We start from the raw sequence: 10497 nt of genomic DNA on the forward strand, positions 1-10497 counted from the left end.
CCCTTGAAAATAATGCTGTCAGGCGCCGTGGCCTAGGTTTCTCACTGCGCGGGAATTCAAATCCTCGTCCCCCGGCGGCACCTTTTTTGAATTTTTTCCATTTTCAACGGCGTTTTTCGGGGATTTCGGATTTCTTTTGAATTTTTTCGCAATAATATTAGGAAAATAGATAAATTTTAACACATTTTAATGCAATAAAAATTTTGGTCGGAGTCGCCCTTTTAAAAAACGAAACAAAGTTAATGAAAAACCTACCAGATGGACAACAGACAGTCGAATCTTGTGTGGCTCCAATATGGCACCACATGTTGGCTCCACAAGTGTCTGAAGCTCCGGTTCCTGAGCACATTGTTGCTGGGAGAGGGATTGGTTGATTGCAAGGGTTGGTGAATACTAAAATACTTGGCATTGGAAAATGAAGAACATAACAAAAACTAAGGTTCTATTCTAAATAGATAGAAATAGATAAACAAATCTAACAGAAGTGGAGCCCGAAATTGAAGTTTTTTAGATTTAATAATATGAAAAAAAGGTTAGAGATAGAGACATAGAAGTGGAAGTCGCACACAAACACACTCATGCTCAATCAAAAGGAATTATACAAACCGTCACAAGTTGCTGCACAGTCCTCTTGTGTCAAGAAATTGTTCTGATTTCCTCTTCTCCATTGTAGGTGAACTGCTTGCATTGCATATCCGTCTGATCATAGTACCATCTAGAAGTCGGTGGTGCTGGCGCGCCTAGTACGCCGTCTGCTGACGGAAGCCCTTGACAGGCTCCTGGATTAGCAGGAGATCCTGGACAACATTGATACTCGTCTGGTACAAGACCGAGATGACACCAATGGTCACCTCCGCATGAGTTGGATCCAAATGTGCATGGTACAGGCTTGTTGGTGGATGTGTCGAGCAGTGGGGAGCCAGTGGGACATACATTCACGTAGACTGCAATTTTTTGGGTGGGGGATGCAGAGGGAGTTTGTATGAATGGGGTGAATTCAAAAAGCGACATATACAGTAGCATGAAAAATTTGGGTAAAGTTTTCAGTGTGGTAAAAACATTGCTACTTGGTCATAAAACCTTGCGATACATATTGCGGTAAAAAAGATTGCATTCTTCAAGTAGAGGACAAATAGCTCTGAAAAGTTTAGCCAGATAGCGGCATGTATCATTTGACATCCGAAATTGCTTGAACGTATTCATTTTTAGGACGATTTTCGCTCTCAACGTCATGATCTTAACCAAATTCTTTCTCTTCCTACCTGGACACGTCTGTTCACAAGCTTGCTGGCTTAAAAAGTTGTTCTGATTTCCCATGCGTCCTTGATAGTTAAACTGTACACACTGCATAGTCGTTGCGTTATAATACCATCGTGGCAATGATGCTCCTCCGGATCCAGCAACCATTGGTTGTTGGCAAATTTGTGGAGATTCGACTGAAAAGTAGGAAGGGGCAAGTGAGAACGGTCAGGGGGAAGTTTCAAGGGTCTAGCAACAAAAATGCACCTCTTCCTGGACAGCAAACTGTGGTGTCCTGGTTGGCTCCGAAATGACACCAGAATTGTGAACCGCAGGTGTTGGAGGAGGTGGAGCACTGGAGTGGACGATTGTTTTGAGCCATTTGTGGGTCGCCGAGAGCACATGGGTTATCGAGTTCTGGAAATCAAGCAAGACTGGATAGGGAAAAGGGAATATCAGGGTTCGTAGATCAAACAGGATCCGGAGGATTGATGAAAAACGGGGTTGGGACGCCCAAGACACATCAAAGGGCATATTTGGTCTAGTAGTAAGCCTTGGTATCTTGGGGTCTTGGAAAATTTCAGAATAAAAAGTTCGAATAAAAAGATAATATTAAAATCTAAAAAACGATTGGAAGTATCTTCAATGGGGAATATCGGAGTTCATGGACTTCAGCGGTTTAAGATTTTTTTCAGGTACACAAAGTTTCATTCTCACACATGGGCTTTTGGGGGTATTGTATCTTTTATAATTGAATATTTGGGTTTTGGGTATAAAGGATAAGAAAATTTGAAATTTTAAGTTCACAGGAATTTAAATCTCCTCTCTGAGCAACTTCACGGAGTTTGTGGGGTAATGGTAGAAATAGGAGTAGAAGGCTCTTATGTTTTTACTCATAAAATTGTGTAAAACTCGGTCAATTTTTGCATCGAATTCTCGATTTTTTGGCTAAGCTGAACAACTGAACTGGTATTATTATTTTTTGTGATTACTCTCGTTCCTTTCTGAAAATTTACTTACCATAGCAAGTTCTGTCACAATCTTGTTTCGTCAAAAAGTTATTTTGTGTTCCCTTCTGTCCACAATAACTGAATGGCAAACAACACTGCGATTGTTGGTTCCAGTACCAGCGAGAGAGTTGGGATCCTCCAACTCCGCGATCCAATGGTTGTCCGCATGGATCTCCGCCTAAAAATGTTCCCTGGTGATTAAATTACTGATTAGTGTAGTTTGAGTTTTTCAAGGAAATATGGGGTTGATCACAGCAAACAATTAAAAATACCCAAAGCCTTGCAACAGTAGTTGGCTTCCGATCCAATATGACAGTAGTGACCTCCCGGGCAGACCTGGAAAAATTGTTTCACCATTCAATTGGGAGTATCAGTGGCTTAATCATTCAAGTACCTGTTGTGGTGAGCACTGTAGATACTGGTTATTAACGATATGTGGCTCGCCGATTTTACACGGATTTTGAAATACTGGACACCGTTTCTCGCAATTTTCTCGAGTGAGGAAGTTATTGGAGTTTCCTTTCATTCCACGGTACTCAAATGGAACACATTTTCGGGAGGATCCATCAAAGGCCCATCTGGTGGCATGGTATTCACCGACTCCTGGGTTACGAGGTGGAGCTGTGCATGGGTCATCGACAGCTGGAAATTCGAATAGACATAATTATGTAAAATTTCCTGATTGAATAACTTTTTAACTTCATTTTCAAGACCTCGTTACTTTTGCTATCCATTATTTGTGAATAAACAAATAAAATATCTGACCACAATTATTTACACAGTATCCTTCACTGTTTATTCAGGAGCCCATATACCAGCCCCAACTAACCATTTTATCAAAATTTTCATAATTAAATGAAATAATGTACAGAATTTTACTAATATTTCTTAACATTTTTCTAGCTTATTCCGATGAAGTAATAGAATTTAATGAAAAAATTTGGGAAAAGTGTGGAAAGGAGTTGAGAGGAGACTCAGGGAAGGATGGTGAGTTTTTTCCCGAAATACCACCGAAAAACGAAAAATAATTATTTCAGTGAATCTAGTATGCTTTCGTTCCTCCAAACACCTTTTAATTCAAAAAGTCGAAATCCTGAGTCTCCGCCCATTTATCCTTCAATACCATAACATGGTGCATCGCCGACTAGCCAAAAGATCGGTTCTAGAAGCCGAGGCACTGCAATTAGAGCAATTGGTAGATAATAACCTTTTACTATCAATACACAACAATTACTTTTCCAGAGAATCTCCGGGAAAACCGAGACCCCTGAAAAGTCCCAAGTGCGCGCAGCAAACGGAACATGGCTAATCCACACGAAACGACCAAATTTTGCAAAAATATTCTGGAATTTACAAGTAAATATCAGAGCCCTGGATCTAAGTACTGCAGAACCATGGCAGATATTAAGCTATAATTCTGAAGGGTACTATGCTCCACATTACGATTTTCTGAATCCAGAAACAAATAAGGTCTTGGTGGAGTCTCGTGGGAATAGGATTGCTACAGTGCTGGTGATTTTGCAAATAGCTAAAAAAGGAGGAAGTGAGTTTTTTAGTCAATCACGAAAATTTGGATGAAATTAAACAAAAGTGAAATTTAGCTACCGTATTCCCAAAAATCAATATCAACATTCGACCGAAAATTGGAGACGTTGTGGTTTGGCTGAACACTGTTCCAGATGGAGAATCCGATTCACAGACTCTTCATGCGGCGTGCCCAATCAAGGAAGGGACAAAAATAGGTAGTTGTTTGGCTTTTCAAAAATATTTCTAATTGAAGCAATTTCTGTTTATAGTTTTGTTAAAACTTCACACTTTGTGGGTTTTCAATATGTATGTAATTAACTACTCAATTAACTATTTTTACAGGTGCTACACTCTGGGTTCATGCCAATGGTCAAGAGTTCTCCCTGCCGTGCGCGCATGATGGCCAAGTTTATGATACAAAACACTTCTTTGCATAAAACATTAAGCCTTTTCGGAGAAATAAAAAACTATCGGAGAAATCATAAAATATTGTTCAGAAAAGACAACATATACTTTTGCAGCTATGCTATACAAACTTTTTCTCTTCTCCTTATTTTTCCTATTACCTCTTGCTTTTTCTGAAGACAATTCTAGTTACACATCCAATGGGAAAGATAGTTTCGAGGGTGAGGAATATTGGTATGAGCAATACCTAGATCTTTGTGATAACGTGGCGAAGGATACCACCTGGCAGTGGAGAAGAGCAGTATGCTTTGAGTATCTAATCAGTTTTCAAGCCGTCAAAGTGGAAGTTATTTCTTGGAGCCCGGGACTTGTCATTTATAGAGACATGTTCACCAAAAAACAGGTTCTTGATTATATAGAAATTATGAAACACCAAGATTTTGAAGAGCAGGTAAACGTTTTCGTGATTGAAAAAACTTTAAATAAAAATGTTTAGCAAGTGGTGAACGATGATGGCACGGAATACTACTCTAAGTACCGAAAAGCTAATGGAACTCAAATCATAGCTCCGGACTTCCCAGCGGCTTTATCAATTTGGAAAACTGTCAAAATTTTGATACCAACTTTGAATATTGAAAGCTCGGAGGATATTGTGGTGAGTTTAACGAAATTTGAAATGATTTTTTTTTGAAAACCCTAATTTGTAAAATTCTTGCTACATTAAAAGTTTTAGCAATTATTTTTCCAGGCCCTCTCCTACATCCGTGGTGGTCACTATGCCGCCCACCATGACTTCTTGGAGTACCCTTCTGAAAAAGAATGGGATGGCTGGATGAAAGACTACGGTAATCGCTTCGGAACCCTAATTATGGCTTTTGAAACAGCGGAGTTGGGCGGGGCGACTATTTTCCCATCACTGAACGCCGCAATACGACCAAACACAGGAGACGCATTTTTCTGGTTCAACGCGATGGGAAATACTAAACAGGTAGGTTTTTGAAAATTCAATGTTATTAATCATCCTTCTTAAGGAGGACCTTTCTGATCATGGCGGCTGCCCAATCTACGAAGGCAAGAAAAGTATCTCTACAATTTGGTTCAGAATGAAGAACCAGCCGATTCTTACGAAACTTTTGAACCCAGGGCACATTTCTGCAAGATGGCTCATTCCCGATCATTTTTAAGCCCGAGATTACCAATAAATTAGTTATTCCTTTAATTTAAAAAACAATGAAATTGAAAACTTACCATTTGGACAGCAAACTGTTGTTTCCTTGGTTTCTCCGTAGTGGCACCATTGTTGGGATGGACAGGATTTGGTGGCGGAACAAGGGACAAGTTTGGCCTGTAATTAGAAAATCTTATTAACAATTTATCTTTCATTAAATGTCTAGTTACCGAATGTTTCAAGGAAGACATGGTGATCGGGCATGGATTCTGCTGAACAGGGCACGCTTTTTCGCACTCTGCCAGAGAGTTAAAATTATTGGAATTTCCTTTCAAGCCGCGGAACATGAACTCGTCGCAGGTACGGCTTTGAGCATTAAAGTAGTATCTGAAAGGTTGAAAAGGATTCAATTGATATGTGATAAACAAGCTTGTTGAAATTTTCCTAGAGAAGATTAAAAGGTTTTGAGTTCTGGATAGCCTTGAAAATTCTGCATTTTTATCAAGTTGTTGGTTACCTTGTCACACTAAGTGGTCCTTCTCCTTGAGCCAATGTATTTGTGCAAGGGTCTGCTCTTCCTGGGCAACACATTGTCGTAGAAGCATCAGGTCCAGGATGACACCAATGAGTCAGAGGACATGCATTTGGGTTCGTGGAGTCACAAGGCTGTGGTTTTCCGTTTGGAAGAAGGTATGGTTCTCCAGATGGGCAAGCGTTAATCCAAACTGGACACGTAGCTTCACAATGCTCTCGGAGCAAGAAATTGTTTTCATTTCCGCCCTGTCCGGTATAGGTGAACGGTTGACACTGGCGAGTTTTCTGGTTGTAGAACCATCTAGACAAGTGATGGTTTCCGTTTCCTTCCTTCACAACAAGACTGCATGGGTCACCTTCGGATTGGCAGCACACAGTAGTAGCGTCGTCAAAACCGAGGTGACAGAAGTATCCAGAAGAGCAAGTAGCTCCTTGGTGGCATTGGAATGGTTTCTGTTGCGGGGTCATTACGGGTTGTCCAATGGCACAAGGGTTGATCCATACTGGACAAGTGCTTTCGCAGTGCTCCTTGGATTGGAAGTTGTTGCGGTTTCCTTTCAGACCTAGATAGTTGAAGGCAAGGCACTTTCTTTGGAGAGCATCATAGTAGAAGCGGGTGAGTGCGGCGGACCCCTCGCCTTGAGTCATTTCTTCCTCGCATGGAGAGTTTCCTGGAAAGTGTTTTTTGAATGCAGTTTTCTACTCATACAACAGCAAAAATCACAAATGAAACACACAAATTTGTCAGCGAATCGTAAAGTATTGAATAACTTTAAAAAATTATTCCAGAAAATTTCAGAGCATGTCAAACAAGGATAGGGAAACTCCAGTTTTGATTGGTACGCTCAAAAACTTTCACAATAGTCGAAAGTTTTGAGTCAATTTTTCAGAGTCCCGAAAAATAAGTATTTAAAGATACCAATGAAAACTGAATCGAGCACATTTAAAAACAAAAAAAAAACAAACGCAATTAGTACACATACCAATCCAATAAACTAGGATGTTTACATGCAACCTCAGACACCAATGACCTACCAATTCATTTTCCATAACCTGAACAAAAGTACCATAACCCGAACCAAAGTACCAATAACCTGAAATTATAGATTTCATCGGGTTAGTAGAGAATTTTCCATGTTATACAGAAATGGGCCATTGGGGAGAATCACGCAGTTAGAAAATTTGGAGCTTGGGTTAGTTTTTGAAAATTTTCCTTGACTGTAAATTAAATAATAATGTCTAAAAATATTATTCTGTACCAAGAGCTTGACAGCATACTGAAGTCGTCTGATCGGCTCCCAAATGGCAGTAATAGCCAGCTGGGCATACTGTAGGACTATTGGCAGAGCACTGAACAGTAATTCCTTGAGAGCGGAACGGAGATCCAATTTTGCAGGGGTTGACTGAAATTTTTTTTAAAGTTAATCAGTTTGAGAGCTAGAATCACCCAAGCAAGATTGTTCACACTCGTTTTGGGACAAAAAGTTGTTCTCGTTTCCTTGTAGTCCACGGTAGGTACAGGTTTGACATTGTTGAGTGAGTGGGTTGAAATACCATCTGGAAAATTTCACAGAATTTTGATTGGTTGAAAAAATGAAAGATTATTTCTTCTTAGTGCAAAATAGCATTTTTATTAACATTATGTTACGATATGATTAAAATCTTACCTCTGCAAATTCGAGTTACCAATTCCAACATTCAATGGTTGTTGGCATCGATCGACAGCGGCTGGTTTTGGACAGCATACTGTAGTTTGAGTCTGGGCACCAACGTGGCAATAGCTTCCAGTACCGCATCCTTGTCCAGGAGCACATGGTGCTAAAGTTGCTCCGCTGCTAACAGCACATGGGTTCGGGCTTTCTGAAAATATTATATGGGTGAAATGCTTCAAATGATGTCCCGCTCCGGAATTCCCAGTATGCTGTGTGCGCATGCCATGATAAGCCTTCACCGGTGGTTTGGGTGTGTATATTGGATAACCCATAAGCGTAAAAAAAGATCGGAACCTTCACCGCCAAATATTTTCCTTATTCACCAATAAGAACCCCATTCCATGAAGATGTTAAACAAAAACAAAGGCCTTCGAATTAGTCCATGCAATAAATATGTTAAGTAGAAGTTAATAGTGCATAAACACACAACCTGGACACTGTGATTGGCACTCTTCAAGCGTTTGGAAGTTGTTGCGGTTTCCGCCGGTGCCGAAATACTGGAATTGTTCGCAGAGGCGTGTGTCTTTGTTGAAAAAGAAGCGAGGAATTTGCACAGCACCCACACCAGCTTCTTTGTCTTGTGAGCAGGGATCGACTGAAAATTTAGGGACACACGTTTTGGGGGAAGATACACACTGATTGCGTTATAGGTCTTGCTCTACATTTTAAACTTGAATCAATATAAATTTTCGAAATCGAAGCAAGTTACGAGAATTTTTGTGACTGAAAAAAATGATTGGAAACACTTTGAAACAAGGTTTACACACGTTTAGTTTCTGAAATTTTCAGGGACACAAAAAGCTGAAAATCCAGCTTTGAAGCTGATAAAATACTTTCAAAGGGATACAATGCTGAAAACAATACACTCTGGGAACGACGGGGTAAAAAGCCAAAAAAGCTTCACACGTAAGAACCTGTTGGCAAATAGACGACAGGTGGAAGAGTAGTCGTAGTTTGGGTAGTCATCAGAAGTGTCGGTGGAGGTGTGGCCAGAGTTTGTGGGGCGATAGTTCCACTAACACCACATGAGTTTCGACATTTTTGCTCATTTTCGAATTGATTCCCGTACCCGCCCATTCCTTTATAGATAAACTGACGACATGTTTTAGTGGGAGCGTCGTAATAGAACCTAAGAAGGTTTGAGGAGCCGTAACCCTCAGAATATGGTCGAAGACAACACGAGCAAAGAACTGGTGGCATTGAGAGATAATGGTTGGGTTGGAATAGAACGTCAATTTGTGTGGACGATGGTTGAAAAACCGATAGGTGAGGCGTTGAAAATACAATTTGTGAAGAAGAGGAAGTTTGAGACGAAATGGAATTTGCTACTAAAATGTTCAGAGATTTTTCGAGACTCTAGAAAAGTCTTTTTATATGTTTTTCCTGAAAATTCCCTGGGTTATTAAGAAAAAATAAATTACCTTCGCAGGTCGATTGGCACGTTTGAAACGTTTGGAAATTGTTTCCGTTTCCACAGCAGCCGGACCAGTAGAACAACTCGCAACGTCCGCGAACAGGGTTGTAGTACCTAAAAAGCAGCAAAATGAGCTTGATTAGTACTGGATAGTCTATTTAGCCCTTATGATAATTTAAAACTTACCATCTCGGAATCCGATATGGGCCGGTTCCGATTTGACGTGGTAATGTACAAGACTGCCCGGATGGTGGCTGCGAGCGACTAGCTGAAACATTGATGCATTTCATTAGATGAATTTCATTACATTTTTTAAATAAAAAGTTTCACAAAAAACACTCACAAGAAGAAGTAGCAGCATATTGATGATAACTGATCGGAGGATTATTCTGTGGTGGCGCAGCAGAGTCGTTGTTGTTGGTCTTTTCGGGTTCATTACCGAAGAACATTGTTTTGAACGAGTCGATGAGACTGTCATCGGCCGTTCGGACTGCTACGACGGCGCATAGTACTAAAAAGGTCCACCTGAGTGGAGGCATCGTCCTGAAAAAAATGCGATTTTCGAAAAACGAAAATGCTAAAACTTGAATGAAGAGTAGCCGGAAAAGAATTTCAGGATATTGTAGCTCGCAAAGTTTTGAAGAATAGTTGCGAGGAAAACGATTGGTGCAACCAGGACACTAACTTTAAGCAAATATGACCAAGGATACAGTCTTTTAAAAAACTAATGAAATCATAGTTATCAGAAAATTTGAGAACCAGTTCTCAATAGCGAATAAAATGATAAGATCTCAGGTAGTACACACCCTCGATGAGTCAATGTTTCTCCTCATCGAAGCCATTTGAACCACTTGACAAGAATGTTCTGTGTTTATTTGAAAGGAGGGGTGGTTGTGAGTATTATGTATAGACAGAAACAAGTGAGACAGATAGAGCGGCAAAACCTGATTGTCTGAGATTTTGGAGCATAGAAGGCGAGGTAGATCAAAAAGTTTTTTTTTCATATGTCAGCTTTTAGAATGTATGCTAAAACTCAACATTCTCAAAACTATATCAGAGACCTAGATGTATTATTTATGTAATTTGAAAGAAAAGACACACTGATTATAAAAAATTTCAAAAATTAGAAAAAGAAGATATGCGATGTAAAATGATAATAATATTTGATTCAGATTGATTTGATTCCCTTCAGATTGATTTCTCGACTGTTTGAAAAATATTGATGGGAGAACTTAATCTCTGTCAGAAAAAAAACAATCGGAAAAATTCTTCTGGATTCTAGCTTAGGGGTTATAATAAGTTATAATCATAATAAACTTATAATTTAAATTTGAAACCACTTTTCGAGAATTCAAGAATTTATGATTTTTGATTTCCGTTCAAAAAACTTGTGAAAACTGGAAATTTTCAGTAGGATCAAAAAGAAACGACAAAAGTTGAATAGAGAAGAATACAGGAGGAGGTGAGTCTAGTGCAACAATTGTTTGA

At 39.6% G+C, this 10497-nt stretch overlaps 2 protein-coding genes across 2 annotated transcripts in view; one reads left to right on the forward strand and one right to left on the reverse strand.

Annotated features, from left to right (window-relative positions):
• The window catches only part of CBG05670, a gene marked incomplete at both ends in the record, with an annotated part of 12581 nt that extends 3033 nt beyond the window's left edge, over positions 1-9548 (reverse strand). The window contains 18 exons of the mRNA XM_002638572.1: positions 256-401; positions 761-944; positions 1263-1436; positions 1507-1656; positions 2260-2427; positions 2522-2585; positions 2644-2891; positions 5430-5526; positions 5580-5736; positions 5867-6554; positions 7143-7286; positions 7331-7440; positions 7551-7743; positions 8026-8190; positions 8510-8923; positions 9017-9123; positions 9196-9277; positions 9353-9548. Coding sequence (XP_002638618.1) covers positions 256-401; positions 761-944; positions 1263-1436; positions 1507-1656; positions 2260-2427; positions 2522-2585; positions 2644-2891; positions 5430-5526; positions 5580-5736; positions 5867-6554; positions 7143-7286; positions 7331-7440; positions 7551-7743; positions 8026-8190; positions 8510-8923; positions 9017-9123; positions 9196-9277; positions 9353-9548 — 3487 coding nt within the window. The remainder of the gene's footprint in view (positions 1-255; positions 402-760; positions 945-1262; positions 1437-1506; positions 1657-2259; positions 2428-2521; positions 2586-2643; positions 2892-5429; positions 5527-5579; positions 5737-5866; positions 6555-7142; positions 7287-7330; positions 7441-7550; positions 7744-8025; positions 8191-8509; positions 8924-9016; positions 9124-9195; positions 9278-9352) is intronic.
• On the forward strand, positions 3134-5365 carry CBG05671 (the record flags this gene model as incomplete). Its single annotated transcript, XM_002638573.1, has 9 exons — positions 3134-3236; positions 3287-3444; positions 3492-3792; positions 3851-3991; positions 4119-4164; positions 4371-4632; positions 4678-4836; positions 4930-5169; positions 5213-5365. Coding segments are annotated over 9 exons (1563 nt in total), but the record flags the coding sequence as incomplete, so codon positions are not given.
• Positions 9549-10497: the final 949 nt, after the last annotated feature.

Source organism: Caenorhabditis briggsae (assembly GCF_000004555.2).
Source record: "Caenorhabditis briggsae complete genome, chrV, whole genome shotgun sequence".
In the NCBI taxonomy this organism is placed as follows: Eukaryota; Metazoa; Nematoda; class Chromadorea; order Rhabditida; family Rhabditidae; genus Caenorhabditis; species Caenorhabditis briggsae.